This window comes from Octopus sinensis, unplaced genomic scaffold (genome assembly GCF_006345805.1).
Source record: "Octopus sinensis unplaced genomic scaffold, ASM634580v1 Contig10057, whole genome shotgun sequence".
Lineage (NCBI taxonomy): Eukaryota > Metazoa > Mollusca > Cephalopoda > Octopoda > Octopodidae > Octopus > Octopus sinensis.
The window spans coordinates 190,613-213,648 of record NW_021831988.1 but is presented as its reverse complement, the minus strand read 5'-3'; the positions used below and the strand labels follow the sequence as shown (position 1 = coordinate 213,648).

Here is a 23,036-nt window from a genome sequence, read left to right as displayed (position 1 = left end):
ATAAATAGAAAATGTTCTGGGGTGCGAGAGTTTGTAAAAAAATATTTAGGGGTGCGAGCTCTAAAAAGGTTGGGAACCCCTGATTTAGAATATTTATCAAGTCATCATAGAAAAAATAGATCGCACTCTTGACAATTCAAGTAACTCTACCATCAAATTTTACTTTACGAGATTGGGCTATCATAGCTCGATTAATCTACTATTAATTTAATACTCGGAACAGTATTATATTAATAAAACTAATTAATTCGACTTTTCATAGACCCATTCACTCGGTCGTTTTGAAATTTTCACTGATTTAATTAATTCATATCTTTAACTAACAGATTATTCCCGGAAATATCAATAAATGAAAACTATAACCTGAATTCACCATTAAGCAGGACAAGGAATGTAGTTATATACCCATTTCATAACTCATAGAAGTGAAATGAACACCAAAAAATTATTCAATGTTCTGGGAAATACATTTGGCAAGATATAGTCGAGAATAAACACAAGCGAAAAATTACTAAAAAGGAAAACGAATTCGACGAAGAAATCAATTTGAAAGGCCAAGTAATTTAAAGAAATGACACGGACACAAATAACAGAAAAATTCCCTGATATGATGGATGTCTGGGAAAAAGACACAGAATTAAAATAGAAAAAGAGGTCATTCACTCATACAGTAAAATAGTAAAAATTGGGAACAAAATAACTGTGTAGAATATCACAAAAGTTTTAAATGATTACGATAAAAAGATTAAACTATTGTGAAGGTAAAGTCAATTCACTTACAGAATATCGAATATTATAAGAAATTCTATAAGTGGACAAAACTGAAAACAAAAATTAAACGAAAATTAAAAATTAATTGATATTCTCTCTTCTCTTAGGGGAACTACTCCGTTGACCGGTCATGTCTTGACACCTCTCCTCTTCGTATTGCAGTAAGAAAGCAGACTCCTCTGGCAAGTCAACTGACACTCCCAGTTCTTCTCCTCTAGCGATAAGACTATCCGTTTCCTTCTCAATTTGGTAGTTGTCGACCTTCATGCCATGTTTGTATTCAACGACCATGCTCTCCAGGGTTTTCTTGATTGTCACTGATTGAATGTACGCCTTAGTCGGGACCTCTATATTCAACTTTTTCATGTAGGACTTATAGAACTTGGTCACTACCCCATCCCATGTCAATACGACAGGGACTATCGTGACTTTTGCCTTGTGAATCTGTGCCAATTCTCCAGCAAGTAGATCATACTTGTGGAGTTTCTCTACTTCGACTTGCTTTAACCTGTCCTGGGATGTGACCCCGACTTCGATTATCGTTATCTCATTTTTCATTTTATCAAGCACGAAAATGTCTGGCTTGTTGTTTTTAACTTCAATGTCGGTCTGCAACGTCATGTCTACTCGTATTTCAACACGACTATTTTCCACGACCGACTGGACTGAGTGTGCTTTCAATTTCTTGCATTTCTTTATTCCGTACTGACGACAGACGTGTAGATGTATGCATCTGACAATTTCATTGTGTCTTCGCATGTATGACCCGTGAAGCATTCTGCTACATCGAGTAGCTAGGTGATCCACGGTTTTTCTTGCCGAGCCGCAATGGTTACAATTAGGCTTTGCCTCTCCGAAAAACAAATTGCGATCCTGGGCCAAGCAATATAGTGCCTCGGCCTTTGGGCCATTGTTCCCATTGGCTAGCCATACATTGGACTCCACGATATCAGCACTCGGTTCCTGAATGCATTTAAACAGCGTTGAATGTATCATCTTAGATTTAATGGTGTCCATTAGTCTTTTCTTCTGGCACTCCTTAATAAGGTTTACATCCAATTTTGATTGGTCTTCCAGATTGTACTTGAGAGCGAGAAATCTTGCAATCGTGGTCATATGTGTTTTCTTTTCTCTCAAGACCCGCAAGATTCCTGCTCTTCTGAGGCACAACGAGGCTTTTCTTTCAAGGTCGGAGAGAAATTGGAGCAGGATGCATTCGCTCTTATTGGAAATTGAGATTAAGCCTCTTCCAAAACCATTTCTGCCGAGATATAATCTTTCTTTATTAGCGGGCTTCAGATGGATTCGTAAAGTAGTTAGAATGCGACGAATTACCAGATCAATGGCATCAAACTCACTCGGTTCAATGTCGATCAATCCGATATAGTAGTTGTAGAGAGAGAGTGCATATTCGTTTATCGCTTTAAAGAGGTTTACTGCACTTAACTTTGTTTTTGCAAGACTCTCGATTCTCTCTTTCACGTTTCGAGCAATTGTTTTCATTACCTCGATTTTCTTGACATCACTTCCTCTATCCTCCAAGACTCCCAGGTATCGATACCCAGCACACCCATCCAGACATTTTGTATCTTTCACATAGTCCAGGTTAGTCGCAGACTTTTCCGAGTTCCTCTTGAGGCCAACGGCATCAAAATATTCATCGACATCTTCCATCATTTTTAGAACGGTGTCTTCTTTCTCAGCAATTATTTTCAGGTCGTCAATAAACAACAAATGGTTTGTTGAATATGAAACCGTGAACGGGTCATTTTGACCTATACGCACCTTCGGGAACTTCATATTCAAGCTCCTACTTAACGGATCCATTACCAGAGTGAAGAGTTGTGGAGAGAGTGAGTCTCCTTGTAAGATTCCTCTTTCCAATTTTACAGTTCCAATTCTCTTATTGTTAAGTGTCAAAATGACATTCCAATTTTTGATTAAAGTTTTCACAAAATTTGTGATCCAATTCGGAATTCCAGACTGATCAAGCACTTGACATAAGAATTCATGATTGACAGAATCAAATGCCTTTCTGACATCGATCCACGTTGCAAATAAGTTATTTCCATACTCACTATTGACACACTGGTTTATTAGTGCTTGTTCCTTTGCGCCTTGGCATTGCCTTCTAGCTCCCAGCTGATTATCCGAGATAAGGTTAAACGCTTCGATATAGTCTGTAAGCTTTGTATTCACACATTTAGTGACAAGTTTGTACAATATAGGCATGCAGGTAATCGGCCTTAAGTCATTTGGGGAATGGCACTTTTCATTTTTTGGAATGAGGTATGTTACTCCTGTGTAAAACCACTCAGCAGGGGAATAGCCTCCGTTCACAATTTTAAGGATCTCATCGCACAAATGGCCATGAAGAGCTTCGAACTTTTTGATAAAAAATCCATAAACTCCGTCACAACCCGCGGCTTTCCAATTGGGTACACACTGGATAACATTCTTGATAAAATCAGTTTTCACGTCACTTGGAAGCTGTTCAGCTCCAGTAATATGCTTACCAACAATAGCTTTAGGAGCACGGTTCTCCTCTTTCTTCCATACGCCCTTCCAGAAAGATAGACACTTATCTTCTGGGACTTGACAATCAGAATCTTTGTTTTCACAGTTCAGTCTTCGATAGAATCTTCTCCTGTTTAGTTCAAAACAGAAATTATCTTGTCTAAACGACTTTCTGGAGCGATAGGTTGAGATTTTTTTCTCCATAATTTTGACTCTATCTTCAATAAGACTAGATACGCGTGCCAGCTCTCCCTTTCTGGATTTTTTGTATCCAAACGAGCATAAAATGTTCAGTGTCTTCTCTTTTTCGTCTTTAGATTGCTGGCCATTAAACTTATTAACGAAAGTTAGATTTTCTCTAAGTTTGGAAATCTTTCTTTCCGTATCCTCAAGCCATGTGCTTTTTGTTAGGGGTTGCCTCGTAATGTTTTCATATGAGCATTGCCCGGCATAAATTATATCCGTGATTTCATTTATGCTTGCAGGCGGAGAAGATAATATATAGTTCGAAATCACTGCATTAATTGCGACAAGAACATCAGTCTTTAGCAATTTATACGGAATCTTCTTTGTGGGCATTCTCGCATTTCGTGGGATTGACTTAAGTTCCTGAATTTGGAGATTAAACTCTTCCTTGCATTTACCATAAATGGAGATTTCTGTCTTTGGCAATAAGTAATCTGAGGTATCCACATTATTTCGAATGCCACAGCCATTAGAGCAGGGCTTTACATTCAGTAAGTTTTTCACATCAGAGACACTCTTTTGAGTGAGAAAGCGGACGTTGAAACATTCGGCAATAAGTCTCCATCCTCCACGAGGAATTCTGCCAAATCGTCTCTTCGCTGACTCCACAACACCAGAAATCCATTTGACTTTGTCGTTAGAGTGTTCCTCACCGATCACCGATTTAAGAGGGATTAGATGGGGTGAGACATGTTCGGTAGGAGAGTTTCCACAAATTTCATGGGGATCATGTAGCCCCGAAGACTTGCTTCTTACCAATAGTTGTTGGTTATCTCTAATATCTTTTGTAAGAGAGCCCTCAGGATTTGCTTGCAGACTGGTGAAAACAGACATACACGACACCACAAGAAATTCCTATAAGTGGACAATATATTTAATCAATTTTAATACAAATAGAAAATAGAATAAAATTTGAAAAATAAATTATACAATCCAGAACAACACAAGATACGAACAGTAACGGGTTATCTAATTATATTATGTTTAAAATCTTTTTATTATAATTTATTTTTGAATTTATAAAAACTAATTATTTAGGGATCTAAAAAATAATGAAGCCAACGGGAATCGGATCACAAGATGTATGAAGAAACTCAACATACTCAGAGTTCATCTAAAAAGCAGGCAGTGGACGAGCTTTGCCACTCGCCAAACCGATTATGAGCATTACATGGAACCCACAATTAGTTACGCCTGTGAGGAAATACAATCAGCTACACCAGTCGGGAAAAAATTTTGAAAATTCAATCAAGAATCTCTAAAACTATAGAAGAACCAGACTAACAACTAAATGTTGCCACTTTTAAGGAGATCTTGCAAAGAAAAGGGGGACAACGCCTCTACAGAAAATGTGAGGGAACAAGAAAAGAACGTCAGGGACAAATGAGAACCTTCCTTAGATAAGCTGAGATCATTTAATTTTTTGTTTGTGTTTTTAGACGGACCATCTTAGCCGACACAATCTTTTATCAACCTCTTTTCAACATCAGTTTTTCGTCGGGATTTACTCCAAAAGGTATTCTGAACTTTAATTAGAATTTGATCAGCTAAAAAGAAAATGTTACAAATTTGATTCCTGGTAGTCCGCATAATAGTAGTTAGGAAATGAAATTGTTGAACTCTCAATAATATTATTAATACTCTTCGAAATCAACAAATAATAAATTAAAACTCAAAACAAAAAATTAAATATAAAAAATGTTAGTTATCAAATATTACTCCCACGATCGACAAGAAAGTCATAATGAACTACGCGAGTCAAACAGACAACTCACGTTTATCATCATCCCGTCTGTCACACACGTCACCACACGACTGATTAGAGAATGGTAATGGAATATGATCACCCTCCCCTTCTGGGTCATTCGGGTCAACCCACCGATTCTTATCCTCATCCCAATACATCGAACTCTACAATATATAATACAAACACACCTTATTTGTACTTTTGAAGGACGAAGTAATCATATCTATTACACTCCGCAATATCCCTCCCTTCTGACTGGCCTCCCCACGAATTGGAGTATACTCAATTTTATTGGGGGGATCAGGAATAATCTGATTAGAAGGGATGTCTCCAGAGCATTCTGGTGGAGCTGGTTGACACGTGTTTGGTGGAGGCATATCCGGCAAAAATACGCAGTTTTCATTTTTTAAAGAAGATTCAGCACAAGAAGAAACAGCACTCGGTACTTTGTTTACTTCATCTATTTCCCCATTCTTCTCCAAACCTCTGAATAAACGAGACATATAATCGTGAATTGGGGAAGAATGTTCATTTGGAGGACCCCAAATAGAGCAGTATACCTTCAATAGAGTATCCACCAACAAATATACATCATACATCTGATAAACACTCGGGGAGACCACGCCTGAATCACTCACCTGCAAAATACCAAAGATAGAATGGATGGACTCGGCAGCCTCCTCGTATAGTCCACAATCAGTCAAATGACTAACAAACTGTGCCTGAACTCTCTACAAATAGAGGACACCACCCAACCATCTGCGAATTGCCCATTCCCCCGTCCAAACACTCCAATAACTGCAACAACACCAAAATCTCACAACTCAGAGTGGATCTACTCTCCTCACACCACCAATACCTCGCCCCTCCACTAAAAGCGTCGACCAGGCGGGACAAGGCCACGCCAGCACAGCCATAGAGAACCAGCAGACAGACCAGAGCCGCATAGAACTGATTGCACCCAACTAATAGACCAATCAGGGCACAATTCACTCACTGAGCATTGAGAATATTGCCTGGATGGATTGTTCGGCCATATGAGGGTTATAGTGGAGGATTGTGAGCAGTACGGACACATGCACATTCCAGTCAGACACTCCCTCACATGATTAGTGACACATACCACAGACGGCACACTGCTTTGGGTCAAATAGCCCATGAAAAGGCCAATGAATTCATTCTCCTGTCTCAACTGAGGGCAATACTCTTCCATCAGTGAGCCAAGACCCAACACATGACTCAAACTCATCGCCAAGTCCCATCGGTTCATCAACACTGCACATTTCAGAGCATTCTAACTCGAATAGAGCACACAAATACATGTGGACTGTTCTCCATCAACATGTCTATGAAATTCGTGGGGGATGGCCTGTGGGACTCACTTGCCGTGAATGAGGACACTTCCTTCCGACCGGACATGACTATTCTGCAGGCATCCTTCACCTCCATTTTCTACAAATAGACCAAATAATGACTTTGGCGGATATTTGGGAGAGCAATGTCCAAGCCATGTGACGAGAGTGGATTTCGGATGTCTCGTTGTTGACACAGCGACTCATATATGATGCAAAGTCTGAAATGAGGGCGACTTTCTCCTCATTTTTTGCAGAATTTGCACTAAAATGAATATTTGTATTAAAATTATTTTATATGAAAAATAAATTTACAATTTTATAATTTCATAATATTTTTGAATTGCGTTCTTGTTGTCCAAGTGGAGTGCCTGCATTGACACTTGGCACACCTTCTGAGGACTGTCGCAGAAAGGAATCGAAAAATATAAATCCTTGGGTCCGAACAGAGCCTTTGAATGCTGAAAAACAAATTTTTCATCACTTCTCAACACTAAAACAAAATAGTGATTTAAAAAACCTTTATTTTGTCGTGAGCATTTAGAACAAACATATGAAGAGGGATGCTTAATGTTGTGGATGTATCGACTAGTCTGAGTAGGCCACACTACCTGGTGTATGTTGAGTGAAATGAGAGGAATAGGTCTTTGCAGTCCTCGTGATTGCAGTAATTAGCATTCATTCACAGGTGACTCACTAGATGTATAAATATATTAATTATATTCTAAATATAAATTAAATAACAATTATAATTTTATATTAAACTAATTAAATTGTCAGTCAAATTCGTTCCACTTGCAATTCCACATTCCCTGAGAGTGAATTGAACAATTCAATAGCACGAGGATACTCCATTTTGGTAATATTCAGTCCCCCCACCACCACAAGCATATCCCCCACATTCAACCCACCTCCATGCACACATCGCTCATCCACACTCTCCACAAACTTGGGCTAAAATAAGTACAACCAGGCCCAACGAATATTCCCGACTTGGCCAACTCGACCACCCGGAAGCCAACTCCATGCAACCCAAAGTGGTGGGAAACAGTCACTTCCACTCGACAGGCCTCCCTGGCGGGGATGTCCTCCAATGAGTCCTCATCCGCGAAAGTGACCCCTCTCCCCTCACTCTTCTGCTCCTTCCCCAGTATCTACCACTGTTGGGACACACAACCTCCTGTGGGTGGACTGAGGGGGGTCGGCCGGCTGATCTGTCCACATCGAACACTCCGAACTCGAATGTGTTGAGATGCCCGTGTCGTTTCTCCACTCACAAACAAGACAAACCGATTTGGTGGAGACTGACATCAACGACCGGATGGCCAGTTTGTTGGAGTGTGAGACGTGGACTATTCGGGGGACAGGAGTGGAAGGACGCCCCTCCTGAGGGAAGTACTGACATATCATTGTGTCATTCTCCACTTCCAGCACAGGAATATTCCCCCTCTGGGCAGTCGACACATATATCGAGGGAATCACCGACAGTTTGAAAATGGAGAGGGGGATGCACGACAGAAGATTCCCCGACAACTGGAGTACACGCAGGGAGGGCATATTCGAAAAGTCATCGGGGAGGCTTGTGAGTTTGTTGTTGGAGACAGAAAGGACAGCCAAGTGGGACAACCAGGTCATCTCATCAGGCAGGGATGTCAGTTCGTTGTCGTCCACTGTGAGTATTCTCAACTTCCTGAGGAGTCCCACAGTGGGGGGAATACTGTCCAGTTGGTTGTGTGCCAATAAAAGTGTATTGAGGTTAACCAGTCTAAAACATGTAATTAATAATACTGTCCAATGCTATCAGGAATGGCGGGAATCACATTATTTGTCAAATCGAGATATTCCAGTGCTTTCAAATCCCCTAACAGTGACTGGCCACCACAAACCAATGGAAAGGGCGGGAGTTGAATTAATGTGATTATTAGAGAGGACGAGGTGAGTGAGGGACGTACAACCACACAGTCCTGGGGGGAAGGCCACCAAATTGCACTCCGAACAATTCAAGAAAGTCAAATTCTTCAATTTCCCGACAATCTAGAGTGTGGAGTGAGAATACGTGAGGAATGGAGTCGAAACAGTTGAGATCACACCACAACTCTGCCAGGGAGGTCAGTTTGCAGAGGACAGGGGGCTGTGGTGGTCAGTCAGCAAAGTGAGTACAAAATAGAACAAATCGTTGTTCCCAATGTCCATTCTCTGCAGTTTAGAACAGGAGATCATTGTCATTGGCAGTGATCTCAGGAAATTGCTCCTTAGTTCGAGACTGACCAAATTCCGTAATCTATTTTATAAAGTAATAAAATACCGGGAAATGCTGTCTGGTAGTACATATATGCAGCAGTTGTTGAGTGAGAGGTCAGTCAGGTCAGTCAATTGGAAGACAGGCCGAGGAAAACTGGAGAATAAATACTGGCAAACAACCCAAAGAGTGGATTTGTGTCACAATTGAGTACCTTTACTTTACTACATTTGGACAACTCAATTGGGAGAGTGGAAAGTTCTGAAATACTGCAAACAAGCCATACTATTTGTGCTAATATTTAATTCTTCCAAACATTGCAGATTGCATATTGTGGGGGGAATTTCTGTGAGATAATTGTTATTTAATTCCAATTTTTTTAAACTAAAACAATAAAATGTTTCCTAAATTTGTTTTGTGGACATTTTACCGGTGTGAGGTGTGTCAGGTGATTGAACCCAGCATCCAAGTGCTGGATATAGTAGCCTGGGATATCTACGAGGGATGGAAGTGTTTCCATCGGAGTCTATCGATGCTGACTGTGTTTATTTGGGGTTTCTTTTTCTTGAAAGGAAAGCAGGGGAAAAATTTATCCATTTTATTTCTTTAATTTAAACAATAAACACTACCCAACAACTATGTTTCAGATAGCGGGTTTGTTATATTTATTTAAATTATAATAAGTTTAAAATAAAATTCTTTTTATTTATAAATAGCAAAATTTAATTCTTGTTTATGATTAAAATTTAAATGGCACCTTATTTAATAATACTTATTTAGTGACTGAAAACTGATAAAATCATTAAATCGTCATTAAATTCTTCAAAATCAGTACTTGAAAAGAAACACACGTGCTGAGTGTCTGATCATAAAACGACTACTGCGATTAAAATGTATTAAAACAATTAACGAAACTGATAGTTTATTCTAATGACATTTTTTATTCAATCCCAATTATAATAATAATATTTCCATAACATTTAATCAACGGGTGATAATTGACCTATTTGAATATGTCGCGACCCACGCTGGCGACCATCCCACGCTGGCGACCAGAGCGACCTTCATTGTTGACAAGATGACAGGGTTTGACATTAACTACATAGTTTGACATTAATTACTGACTAAAGATAATTGCTAAAAAATCAAAAACTTAACTTTTTATCTCTATTCATAGTAACTATTTCGTAATTCGAACTAATGTGTTGTTGGGAAAGACAACTAACCATTAATCTGTATTAGTCACTAAGACGAAGAGACTACTTGTCCGAGAAGCAATGTCGTTTCTGGACGAGTGGGGCTGGAAAGAGGCCCGATATTTTTAAAATACTTTCAATGGTAGGGCAAAAAAATTTTGCAGTCTTTTATAATTTGTTCGATGATTGGACGTTTTACAGTGAAATAAAATTCACTGCACTTTTTCTGAAGCTTTCGTATTCCCCAGTGGGATCTTGGTGAATGGCGAATGCTAGTGTCCTCATCTCCATTTCATTTTCCAGATAAATGACCAATTTGTGTTTTTGGTTATTCTCGTCCTTTAGATAAAGACTATGAGTTAGGAGTTGCAAATATACAGATCATTAATAATGATAAATTGAGTCGCTTTTTTCATGCTAACATCTTTTGAGAGAAACCATAATTTTTTTTCTAAAATGACGCTAACCATTTCTTAAATTAATTTTTTCCGGTTTAAATTAATATCAAATTTAAATTAAATCACCTGTCAAACTGAAGGTCATAACCTGTCAAGCTGATGGTCGCCAGCGTGGGATGTCGCCAGCGTGGGTCGCGACAGAATATTTCAAATACTGTGAGAATAGGATGAGAGATCAATCATTAAACCAAATTGTTTCCTTAAACAAAACAGATTTATTTCAAAACCCCCAATTAACAAATTAGAAAGCACTTTTAAATTTTCAACGTCGACCAGGACGGATCTTGCTTTATTGCAGCTGATTCTGGCCCAATGATACACATCCCAAAGTCAGTCGCGTCTTTCAAATATCTAAAAATACACAATTCACAAATCACTTTCTAGCACAGTCAATCAACTCTTCCTTAGTGGTGGCAAATACATTTTCGCGAGTTTGTTGAAACATGTCGTCGTCGATACCCTGACTGAACAGACGGTTTCCCCTCTTGCCTGGTGACACGGGAGCATCAAGCTAGAGTAAACCCACCGTCCATACCTTTTGGAATACGGCCAATTTAGCCTCCATAAGGTCCTGCTCTGAGAACGAGTCCTTCGCCAAAACCCAATCGACTGATTTCTCGAAGACATCAAATGTCTCCAGGTTGTTGGGATCTCTGAAATATTGAATATCCCCCACCGATATGAATGGAAGCAGAAGACAGGACCATTCATGAGTGCCCCCGCCCCGTAGGCTCCCCCCTTCTCTCTAATCTCTCCGTGGAGATATTTCCACGACATCAATTCTGCGAGCACCCTCAAACTGGCATCTCAATTGGCAGGACTACCGGGCACTGTCAGAGTGAGTGTAATTCACTGGCAGAGAAATGGCCTTGGCAGTATAATTCACATCAAATGGGAACTCGTAGTGTATTTTTCTTGCGGAAACTTCCTCCCCATCATCAGCCTTTGCATACACAAATATAAAGACCTCTTGGACGTAAAAATCTGAAGGCGATTCCTTGGGAGCGGGGATTGTGTTCAAAAATGTCTCCACGTTGTACAAACAATTCTTCACGACGTCTTTGTTGGATGTCACCAGAACTCTAACTCAATAAAATCAACGAATTACCTGCAATCCCCGCGATTAAAGACTTTGTCCGCAATTTCTTTCAACTTGTCTGAAATTTGTTGTTTGTCGGGCTGGTCGATCACATTCTTGAGGAGGGCGACGTAAGAGAGACCGTCAGTGACCTCTCTCTTGGCAAAGAAAGGATTGACGATGGAGGCGGCGACGGACATGGCAAATCGATGCCCCGAATCGGGAATCGAATCTGCCAGTTCGCTCGCAGTAGTTTTGACCAAAAGGCCGAGTCTCTCGCAATCATTCAAAGTAAGTCTAACAATAAGAAAGATAAATACTCATTAATGATAGTACTCCACAATGCCAGACACTTTTCTATATTCTCACTCAAACAGTAATTGGAGAGAATAGTCGCCTATTGGTGACAATGACGTATTACTGTGTGGGAAGCCACTGTCCCGAAGGGGGAAAGGACAACAATCGGAGAGGCACAGAAAGCACTGGAGAATGACTCCATTTGGAGGGACAGTTCTTTGTAGTCAATTCCACGTGTCCCCATTCTACAACATTCGTTCAACAAACAACTCACCGAGTCAAAACATCACACAGAATCGGGAGATATTTGACATCCTCCTTGGATAGATGATTGCATCCCAACATTAACTGGAAATAGACCAGCCCGTTCGCAGGAGCAACACACGAGAAGAGTGTAGCCCCGTCTGAATAATAAAGTATGCTGACCAGTGGACGTGATGGAAATATCTTCTCTGGTGATGGTCCTGTCAATTTCGGACAAGGACAAGCAGGGGAGAATTGAAATGTCGTCTTCCTCTGCCGCTTCCTTATCCAAAGTCTGGCCTACGAATGTGCAATGTGCAGCAACCAATGTCGTAGATCACTTCTCTGCAGCAATTCTTAACCATCAAATCGAGTTTTTCCTTTTCCGCTTTTTTCTCCTTTTTTGCCCTTTCTTCGTCGACTTTCAAAGTGAGAGTCAGCTTGTGGGAGTTGTTCTACCAGCATGTCACACTAACACAACAATAAAGTATTTTTTGATTATATTTTTGAGTAAATCCGGATTTTTTGCATAATCGGCCCTAAATCGGTCCACCAACCCATTAATTTGTAAATATCCAATAAAATCAGAACGAAGTGACCAGGGAGTGACAATATTCTAACATCAAAACCAACACCAACATTTATCAAATTGATTCCATAGTTCTTTGATCTATTCCTTATCGTCAATTGCAAGTGGTGTAATATATTCTCCACTCGCTGATCAGTGAAACCATCCCTATGCCATGCCTCCAACACAACCAACCTGGCCACTGTTTTGAGCGTTTCCTTTATTATTTTCACAACCTTGTCGACATCCTTCTCCGCGATTCCCTGCAGTCCCACCGAAAAATACGAGTCCTTCGTTTCATTTGCGAATCTTTAAATAAACAAAACACAACCAACCCTGTCCTCCACGAGAAATCTGCCCCCATTTGTGGAGTGATCAAAGCCTCGTAGAAAGGAGAGGTATCCCCATCCACCAAAAGACACGACACAAGTTCAAGACAAAAGTTTGTGTAAATATTCGAATTACTACAAATATTAACAAAAATAACTCTTCGAGCAAAAAAGTGGTGGAAACGGCAGAGCATTTGTTTGGATCGACGGCAAGTGGGTCGGCAGACGAATAACACGTAATTTTTTTCTACCAAAAAAACAGACTGGCAACCTCCTTTGGCCACTTCTCGAGCGGGTCGACCATGTGGTACACATCCATCCTGGAATAAGCCCGCAATTTGTCGTCAATCATCTTGGCATTGATCTCGAGGGGGATGTTTCCGTATGTTATGAACCTAAAATAACGGACAAGTGCGAGCACAATGCATTCGTAGGGTGGTAGTGTCTTTGGTGGAATTTAAGCAGGTCGCAGTGATTCAAGTCCATTATTGAGAAGGGGATTCCTCCCGAATTCCACTTGTATGTGTTCGTAGGCATCAATTCTGACTCTAATCTGCAGGAATAAACATTGCCGACGGAGGACTAGACATAGTCGACCACCGTATACCAAATCTCCCTTCATTTCATTGAAGACGACACCTTTGGCGACTATTTTGGAATTAATATCGTTTTTGTTCGTACACTCAAGTCGGAAGCCCTCCTGCCTTCAGAAATAGAAATAAATGAATCTACCAGAAACTGGATTCTTTCAAAAGTGGATTAAACACACATTCGAAATAGACATCAAACAGGTTCCTGAAATCCACGTGGTTTTGAGTGGAGAACGGGTAGTAGGTCGCGTTGGAGGCTAATGGGTCATCAACTCATTAAAACATGTCATTGCGTTCATAAATGTATTTTGAGAACGGTTCAGCATGGAAAAGAAGGGATCTCTAATTGGGTACTTTTTGCTGCCACAGAGAGCAATGTGTTCGAGCACGTGGGGGATTCCTTTGTCGTTTTCCGCGTATGTTCGAATGGCGATGCTTGTTTGGAGTTATTTTATTGTTTTGGTACCAGCAGGCATTATTGGTGTCGTCTGAGGCAATGTGGAGATATTCTGCCCCCGATTTGTCATGTCTAAATAAGTACGTGGTCAGTCCGAGTTCTTTGATTTCTGTAACCTTAATGGAGGTCATTTAAAGAACAGGCACTTTTTGAGACGAAAAGCCTTCGATTGTACTCATTTTACAAATATTGAGTCGATTAAGTCTGAGTGTTAATGAGCGACAGATTGACCCACCTATTTCCGAGTATTAATAATCGTTTGAAAAGCATGCAACAAAATAATTTATTTAAAACAATTAAAATTTTACTTTTAATTAACTTCAAAGATATATACAAATAACCATCAATTATTATGCTATCAACAATCATTTTTATTTTGATCAACAAATCTGGCACCACATAAAGCATCTGCATTTAGTGAAGAATATTATTCACGAGCCGAGAATAAAACCGATCGGAAGGTGAAACCGTGCATGTGCAATCAATGTCAATCATTGTCAAAAAATTAATTAGAATGCTTTTAAAATGCACATTCCTCACTATCTTCAACATTGACCAAATGTTTGAAAGTTTGCAACAATAGTGGCACCATCTTCATACTGATGCTCAAACTTTGCATAGTTCTTCAGAATACAAATCTTTTAAGTAGTTATAAATTGAATACCAAAATTAGTTTAAAATGTGTATATGCCATCTTCAAAGTACAGTCATATATTTGATCTGACGAACCCGTGAAGTCTATTTTGCTGTGCCGATTTTTTTTATAATTGTGATTTTATAATTTTGATTCATATTCAATAAAATAATAAATAAAATGTATCCAGACAACAAGGAATGAGTGATCTCGGTGTTTATTTTTATGATCAATGCCACGCCTCGCCCTCGAACGAACGAATTGACGTCTCCAAACTCCCTCGAGACTTCCAAATTGCTTACAAGAGTAGGAAATTTAAATCCTACGTCGCCAAAAACGAAATGCTTGGCCTCATGGGTCCTTCAGATCTTTCCAAGTATTCCACAATTTCATTTCGAGGCCAAGAAAGGTCGGAGTTAAACTTTTAGCCAACTCCTCGTTCGAAAACATTAGATCAGCCGCCACAACGATTTTGGAGGATTTGGACAGACAATTTAGAAAAATCGAAAAGACAAATTCCAAAATAATGTTTCCGGAAAATATAATCGAAGAACTTGTCAAAAATTATGACTTGTTAGTCAGTCAAGTGAAACAGGATTTAATTATCTGCAACAAAAAGTCGACAAACACAGTTTAGTTGTGCTTATTCAAAGGTCAAGGCCAAATCCATGAAAGAAACAAATTCGATTGCGTATTCGTTCTCTAAACTGATTAAACAGAGCGACGAATTCGACATTCTCCAGCAAGTTGCATGGGTCAGTCAAGTCAATTGCGAACAACAAACCGAGTAGTCGTCAAAGTATTATTATAAATAGCAGCAATACACTATCCTCTGCCGCAAATCCAATTTCAGCTCTCAAACTCGGTGTTTTTCGAAAAAGGATGGATTAAGCTGGACGAGAAAGAAAATAACAGAATAAGGACAAAACTAATCCAACTAAATATAAACATCAACAAAAAAATGTTTTCGTCACAGTCGCATTATTTCGTAGCCAAAGTCTGAAGCAGTCACGTGATTCTCGTCACGTCAAGTATCACGTCAATCCCGAGTTTGAGACCAATTTTACTCAAAAAAATCTCAGCAAACTAAAGTTTCAGATTTTCCACGACACGTTTTTGTGTGACTGTGAGGATGGTTCGACGACTGTCTTGTAAATTGATGGATCACATTTCATAGTTACAAGTCTGGGGTCGTGGCAGCCCTCGGGTGCGATAAAAACCAAAAAATTGTCGTTCTATCAAAAGAAAAATCAACTCCCTTGTTTTGCCTGGACGCTGACATGCAGGAAACATTGGTTTTTTACCCGAGCGGACAAATAAGGCAGGAAATGTGCATTATTACGAATAGAGCCGTACTGACCGATCAATTCATAGTTCTCTTTGACGAGTCAGGACTCTTCGTTCGGTTTATTAGGAGAAATGGACTCGATTTCCCAATTCTCAAGTCAATTCTGGTTCATTCATGTTTATATTTGTGAAGCTGTCGCTCAATGTTGGACTACGAGTGAGCCCACATGGTCTGATTGTCCTCACATTCGATTTTGGAGTCGACAAAGAAGTCCAAATTACGTTTCAACAGAAATACTGTTCAATGGCCAAAGAAAACGACTTTTTGTTCATCGGGCAGTCGGAAAGGGCCAGGAACATTGAGCAAAGAGCAAAGTAAAATAATTTTTGAAATTGTAGGACTTTGGTCAACAAATGGATGGACATTTATCGGCTTTTTTTGAAACTAAAAGCCGGAAAATTTATTCCACAAAAATCCCCAAAAGCGGCAACTTGTGGGAAGAGGAAAGAATTGTGTTTCAGTGCAAGGGAGGAGGTCAGATTGGTCAAGAACAGTCACCGTGCCGTCGCCTCTGCCAATTCAGCACGGAAGATCTTTATAAGTATTAGAATGAGCAATCAATAGATCGTCCGTTGACGGGAGGGTACAAGGACACTAAGGATATAGTGCAGGAATATAAAGTGACCCCTAAATTAGAAATGGTGAACAAATCGGTTTGTCCTCAACAAATCCGGACATTCCTCTATCGGGGAGAATACTACCCCTGCCACTGTCTTGCAAGCAAACTGCCAATTCTCAGTGACCTGGAATTCGACTGTTTCATAACCAATTCTAAACTGTCGTGGCAATATATCTGCATTCTTGTTCACTCCCCCGACGAGTATTGCCACTGCTGATTTGATAGAGTCGATAATTCTGCATATAAAATGTTCATGTCGATTCACATGACCAGATTTTCACGTCGTTCGTCAGCAATAGTAAACAATGCCTCAATCTGCACTCGTTCTCTGCACTACCCATTCCGCCTCCTCCTCTATGCCTACAACGCCAATTCCCTTCTCCATGAACGAAACCACGTGATTCCTGGAAACATAATGGTCTAGTATCCTATCAGTGTTCTAGATTTTCAAGGGCGGGAAGTTATTGTGGTGCAGTCAGGTCGGGGATGACCAACAAGGCTCGATCAGGGATTTCTGGAATCGTCTACAGGAGCTCTCCGCCTCCCCTCAGTGCATTCCAATCCCCATCGACTATAAATTTGACAAATTGGCTAACCAATAATACACCTTCAGTGAGTGCTTTATGAGGCGTTTAAATAAACAATTTTTAAGTGGTTTGATGACACAGAGCAAAGTGGAAATATGGCTAGGGCAGATGTATGGCATAATTTGGGCATCTTCTGGATAGGCTGACATATATAGACGAGAAAAGACAATTCAATACTGCACAGATTCTTCCTGACGAATTAGTTTCCATTATTTTTTAAACTCCCATAGCAAATGTTGATTTACTTATTTATATTTTTATTGTTCATTCCTTTATTTTGAATATTTTGATTAATTTTTTTTTTTTTTTTTTTTTTTTTTGAATAATGAAAATTTAATACAGTCAAATTAATTAATAGAGAATTAATGTCGTGAACTTGAGGGTTAGTCCGACGACGAAGCACTGCGGATAGAGAGGCAGTTCCCGCGAAGAATTGCAACCGAGATGCGCTGGAAAAGCCAGCTCGTCTCCCTCCGGTCATTTGTATTCTGTGAGATTCTTCCTCCCACAACCCGTAACAGATTTTCTACCTTCTTTCCAACCACACCGGAGGTCTCAAAGGCTAGGGGGACAAACTCAACGACGTTCGGAAGCACAGCGTACTTCGTCAACTTCCTTTCTTCTGCCAGCGCACATGCGTAGCCTGGTGTACTGGCTGTTCCTGTGAGCACAGTATCTGAAAAGGAGTCGACGCAAGTTACATCCCAAACAAGAGACCTTCCTCCTCTAAAGGGGAATATAGTCATCCCGTCAGGACGCTTTCCGTCACTGCGGCAGAGCCCAATAGGTTCAAGGGTCGATGGGAATCCCGCAGAATCCAAAGCCCTTTTCACCACTTCATTGAGGAGGACGTGGCGGGGAAATCGGCCAGCACTCCTCCTACAGGACAATGCGTGTAAACCGTTCGAAGGAATCAAAAAACCACAGCGACAACGGTGAGGTTGGCAGATTTCAAGTCCAAGTCGAAGACACACTCCGATACGTATAGTTTCGTCTTCCATAAGCAGACCATTGGACGCCAACGGAAGTGCGTTTTGATTAATTCGATACAAGTTCGATCTTTGTGGTGTCAGGTTTATCTGTAATATGAGTGAACAATACGGACCAGAACTACCCACAAATGTCACAGAAACCTGTATTCCATCTTTTACACTTTTAGCCAGTACATCTCAAGACGATGAGTTCTTCGGTCCTCTTTTGCCTCCGTCCGGCCAGACAACAAAAATATACGAAACGAATGAATCAGAGGACGAGGAAATGATCGGTCCTGTGCCCTTCGAAGGCCCAGAAGAAGGCCGACCGAGTGCCATCGACTGTACTGCTGACTCAATTGAGTCACAAAGTAACGAAATGAGACACAAACTGGCAAGAAAGTCACCCAAAAGGGCATGTCACGAGGAATGGATGACTGAAATGCCCGCCAATTTAAAAAAGAACTGCGGATTTTCACTCTCCACCAGAAGGAAGGCTGATTCCTCCGACGAGGACACAGCCCGGTCTCTGTGGACGTCCATATCCGGGAAAATGACGTCCGCCACCAAGAAACCAGTAATATATATAAATTAGTAGAAAATCGATAAAAAAGAGCGGGAATTAATGGAGAAGGAAGCTGCAGAATATGACGCGAAGATGTGGGAGGCGATGGAAGAATATGAAGTATTGTGTTGTGTGATAATGTCAGAAAACACACAAAAGTGAGTCTCTGTTGGAGCAGCATAAGAGGAGGAGAAAGGAGAAGGATGCCAACAGAGATATGTTCGATCCTTCCACTGACATGACCAAGTCCACCACAAGTCGTCTTCCTTCCAGTTGGCGGTGACTTTGCTTTGTAGGCCTGTCTTCTTCTTTATTTGGGAACCGATTTTCACACGGCAAGACGACCGGGACATTCCTAAGATAACTAAACGAATGATGTTTTAATTTAATATGTTTGAGTTATGTTATTCTATTTATATGAATACAACCACAGTAATTAATAAATCAGACTAAATAAGTAATTTTTACTAAATGAAAGCAACAAGGCGAATGTGACCTGATGGGCCGCCGATTAAATGAACTGAGCAAAAGTTGGGATAATCCCCATGTCGTTAAACGCGAAAAAATATTGAGATTAATTGGATATTCAGATGGACCCTGTTAAGTCATGAGTATAGCCAAAAAGAGCGGACTTGATTAATAAAGACACACTGATTTGGCAAAACCAGATTACTACAAAGCATATGCCAGTGGGAAACTAAACAGAATGAACGAATTAGTAAAAAGAAAGGAAATCCGAAAATGAGAAGACTAACTATCCAGACTTGAAGAGAAGAATGGCAACTTGTCCACAGTAGAAATAAACAAAGTTCTTCGATTCGTGTGTCACGTAACTGCCAAAATTGCGACCGACGACACAATGCCAGGTGGCCGAATGTTTCTTATCAAATTCCTTTTTGATGTATGCAGCAATGTCCTTCTCAATGTTGTACTTTTCCATTCCCAACACAGCAGCGTTGATGGCATCCTGCTGCATCTCCTCACTCATATCACAATATTTAACCACCGCCTTCTTGTCCGACATTCTCAGCTAACCAATTACCGTAATCCAATTTATGTATTTCTTGTTGCGGGCCGTTCGCACAAGTCGCAACGTTACTGTAGTTACGAAATCGATTTTTAAATGAACTTTTCGATGCCATGGGTCATGACAAAATTTGTGCAGCACAAAAAACAATAAGAGTTAAATTCGTTTTGTCCATTTTTCTCTATCTTGGCCGACGTCCCGTAATGCATCAAGATCGTCCCCATCCTTAAAATTTTTCCCCACTCTCCGAAGGTCCCGGCAGTGTATTTTTTATGCGTCCACGGAGTCGATGGTCGTCAGTTACGAAATAGTCTTCCGGTGCCTTCAAATTCATCCTTAGAATGTGTCCGAATAGCCTCGATCTGCATGCAGTAATTTCGAGAGAGATTAGTTTGGTTGATGTTCTGGTATAACCTGTTATACTGCTGAGCCTCGAATGCCATTTAGGGGCTAGAATGTGCCCAAGTTGGTCTCTATGGAACCAATCTAGATTCAGATTGTCCGTATCAGTAAGTCCCATGTTCCAGCATTAAAAAGGATGATAGGTTTCATCAGTGAAAGCGTGTCTGTGTTTGTTTACTGAGTCCTTTGCGATTTAGCAAACTTTCCTTTAAGCTGCATAGTGCGCTGTTTGCATGTTTTTTAGGCAGAATCACCTCTTGTTTGTCTCCCAATAAAGATCAAAGTTTCTTAACTTTTCTCCAGTCAAGCTTAGAATTTTGTCTGACGAGTTCAGTAAATTCTGTTTTCTCCACATTTACATTGAGAAACTACTCAGCAAGTTTATTTACCATCATCTTCAAATAGACTGTCCAGTGCATTCCTGTCGGATGAAATTAAATCCACATCATCAGCGTATGCCACCACATTAATCTTCCCTTTATGGTATGCCTTTAATTCTCTCAATGCTGCGTTCAAATATGTGACAAACAGAATAGGAGATAACCAATCCCCTCAAGGTGTTCCCGATGTTGTTTCAAATGACATAGAGTACTTGTCTCGTACCCTGACCGATAGATAGGTTTCTGATAAGAAGGGTAGAGGATTCGCTAATAGGCTTTCCAGATAGATTATTCGCAGGTTTTTTATTATTTTGCATTCAGATCCGCACCACTTTATAACACCATTGATTATTTTGAAAGTATAGCAAACATATTTGGTTATTACGATTACATGTATCGACTAAATGAAGTGTATACACCCCTCGACATTAAAATCCGGACAGTTAATAAATCGTCATTTTTATTATCAATTTTATTAAATTAAAAACTTAAGCATGCTAATATCATCTATATTTTTTAATTTTATAATATTTATTTATAAATCTTTTAAAAATGAGAATAAAGTGGCTGATAATTTGAATTTTTGAATTCATTTCCCTTTTTCGGTATATAATTTTTCTTTTACGTGCATAATAAACTTCAAAAGTCACTCGTCTGAAAAAATGACTGATCTCATCCTTCATCACACATACCAACGAATATTTTCGATATTCATATCTTTTGAGTATGTTTTTTTACTCAACAATGGTTTTTTTTTGCTACTCTTCCAAATAAACCGTTTTATTCAAATTGCGGGTAATTTTCGCGGGGAAATACTTTTGAGTGATGGTTTTCATTTCTAGAGCGAGGTCTTTAGCAGATTTTTCACTATTGCTTCAGAAAGTTCCACTAATATTTTGATTTCGTTTGTATTGAGTAATGTTGGTCTTCCAGACCACTCTTTTCTATAAATGGTTCCTGAGTTTATGTATTTCGAATAACATCAAAACGGTCGATTTCGGAACTCCGAGGATATCAGAAATTCTCCTTAAGAAAAATTTTGCTGGTAATAGAAATAATTGTCCTTTACAAAAAGAATCCATTAATTTGTTCTAAAATATTAAAAAAATTAGCTCTTTTAACTATAATAGCAAAAGTGTCCGGAATTTTACGCCACTGAAAACACGTTTTATGCTTTTAAATATCGTTTTATAAAACTTTTGTAAATATATTTTTTTTAATATAAAAATATAGAAAAAAAATATTATGCTCAAAGGTTTTTTTTTCTAAATTAATAATAAAAATGACGATTTATTAACTGTCCGGATTTTAATGTCGAGGGGTGTATATTCACAATTGGGTACTTTCCAATTAGTTTTAAAAAATTATATCAAGTTTCCATATGGCTGCGGAGCACTAAGGAGAATGAACGAATTAGTAAAAAGAAAGGAAATCCAAAAGTGAGAAAGTTAACTATCCAGACTTGAAGAGAAGAATGGCAACTTGTCCACAGTAGAAATAAATAAAGTGGTTCGATTCGTGTGTCACGTAACTGCCAAAATTGCGACCGACAACACAATGCCAAGTGGCCGAATATTTCTTATCAAATTCCTTTTTGATGTATGCAGCAATGTCCTTCTCAATGTTATACTTTTCCATTCCCAACACAGCAGCGTCGAGGGCATCTTGCTGCATCACCTCACTCATATTAACATTTTTAACCACCGCCTTCTTGTCCGACATTGTCGACTAGCAAATTACCGTAATCCAATTTATGTATTTCTTGTTGCGGGCCGTTCGCACAAGTCGCAACGTTACTGTAGTTACGAAATCGATTATTTTCAGGTTTTTTATTATTTAGATCTTTTCAGTTCGATTTAAAATTTTTTTCACATTTTCGCTAAAGATGAAGATTTAATACATTTAATTGAAATTGGTTACCTATTCCAGTTTGTTGCCCCATCTGGCACTCTCCTTGACGATGAAGCGGTAAGGATGGGAGTCTCTCTGCGACTCGGACTAAGGCAATGTGTCCCGCACACGTGCCGCTGTGGCTGCACTGTTGACCCTTTCGGTCTCCACCCTTTATCGTGCAAGAGGAGTGCCGGCCTTTTCCCAAGGCACTCTGCTATGAATGACATCATACGGAGGCCCCTCGACTCGGCGGATTTCCTTCGGTCTTCGAACCACCGGGTCTTGACCGCGGCGACGGGAAACGTCCTGACGGGATGACCCTTTTCCCCTTCGAAGGCGGAAAAGGCTTCGTATGGGATGCAACCTGCTGGGACACCTTTTCTGCTTCTCACTTAACTTCGTGTGCTCTGGAGGCCAAATCTGCAGCTAAGAAGGCTGAAGATTTGAAGCTATCAAAATATTCTGCCCTCTCGGAGGAGTTTTCCGTGGTGCCGATCGCACGGAGACGTCGGGTGCTCTCGG

At 39.9% G+C, this 23,036-nt stretch overlaps 5 protein-coding genes across 5 annotated transcripts; all 5 read right to left on the bottom strand.

The window, feature by feature from the left end:
• Window positions 1–852: 852 nt before the first annotated feature.
• On the bottom strand, window positions 853–4,368 carry LOC115228221. Its single transcript, XM_029798859.2, has one exon. It carries the CDS (start codon window positions 4,366–4,368, stop codon window positions 853–855), a length of 3,516 nt encoding a protein of 1,171 aa, XP_029654719.2.
• A 3,258-nt stretch (window positions 4,369–7,626) lies between these two features.
• On the bottom strand, window positions 7,627–10,611 carry LOC115228220 (leucine-rich repeat protein SHOC-2-like). Its single transcript, XM_036498881.1, has 3 exons — window positions 10,593–10,611; window positions 9,055–9,166; window positions 7,627–8,398 (listed from the first exon to the last, which is right to left on the bottom strand). Exons 1-3 carry the CDS (start codon window positions 10,609–10,611, stop codon window positions 7,762–7,764), a joined length of 768 nt encoding a protein of 255 aa, XP_036354774.1. The 3' UTR covers window positions 7,627–7,761.
• A 308-nt stretch (window positions 10,612–10,919) lies between these two features.
• Window positions 10,920–13,393, bottom strand: LOC118761168. The gene is made up of 4 exons (XM_036498880.1): window positions 13,313–13,393; window positions 12,445–12,599; window positions 11,635–11,901; window positions 10,920–11,325 (listed from the first exon to the last, which is right to left on the bottom strand). Exons 1-4 carry the CDS (start codon window positions 13,391–13,393, stop codon window positions 10,920–10,922), a joined length of 909 nt encoding a protein of 302 aa, XP_036354773.1.
• A 6,133-nt stretch (window positions 13,394–19,526) lies between these two features.
• LOC115228227 (dynein light chain 2, cytoplasmic-like) lies at window positions 19,527–19,836 on the bottom strand. The gene has a single exon (XM_036498875.1). It carries the CDS (start codon window positions 19,834–19,836, stop codon window positions 19,567–19,569), a length of 270 nt encoding a protein of 89 aa, XP_036354768.1. The 3' UTR covers window positions 19,527–19,566.
• Window positions 19,837–22,038: 2,202 nt separating this feature from the next.
• LOC115228226 (dynein light chain 2, cytoplasmic-like) lies at window positions 22,039–22,343 on the bottom strand. Its single transcript, XM_036498876.1, has one exon. It carries the CDS (start codon window positions 22,341–22,343, stop codon window positions 22,074–22,076), a length of 270 nt encoding a protein of 89 aa, XP_036354769.1. The 3' UTR covers window positions 22,039–22,073.
• Between the last annotated feature and the right edge of the window lie 693 nt (window positions 22,344–23,036).

Excerpts from the sequence above, each read along its gene's own strand:
- LOC115228221 (XM_029798859.2), bottom strand. The coding sequence starts at position 4,368 with ATGTCTGTTTTCACCAGTCTGCAAGCAAATCCTGAGGGCTCTCTTACA.
- LOC115228220 (XM_036498881.1), bottom strand. Across the intron at positions 8,399-9,054 it reads GACACAAATCCACTCTTTGG|ACTGGTTAACCTCAATACAC; the intron begins GTTGTTTGCCAG and ends TACATGTTTTAG.
- LOC118761168 (XM_036498880.1), bottom strand. The coding sequence starts at position 13,393 with ATGATTGACGACAAATTGCGGGCTTATTCCAGGATGGATGTGTACCAC. Across the intron at positions 12,600-13,312 it reads TCGAGAAGTGGCCAAAGGAG|AACAACTCCCACAAGCTGAC; the intron begins GTTGCCAGTCTG and ends ACATGCTGGTAG. Across the intron at positions 11,326-11,634 it reads TTTAATCGCGGGGATTGCAG|TTTGAGGGTGCTCGCAGAAT; the intron begins GTAATTCGTTGA and ends TTGAGATGCCAG.
- LOC115228227 (XM_036498875.1), bottom strand. The coding sequence starts at position 19,836 with ATGTCGGACAAGAAGGCGGTGGTTAAATATTGTGATATGAGTGAGGAG.
- LOC115228226 (XM_036498876.1), bottom strand. The coding sequence starts at position 22,343 with ATGTCGGACAAGAAGGCGGTGGTTAAAAATGTTAATATGAGTGAGGTG.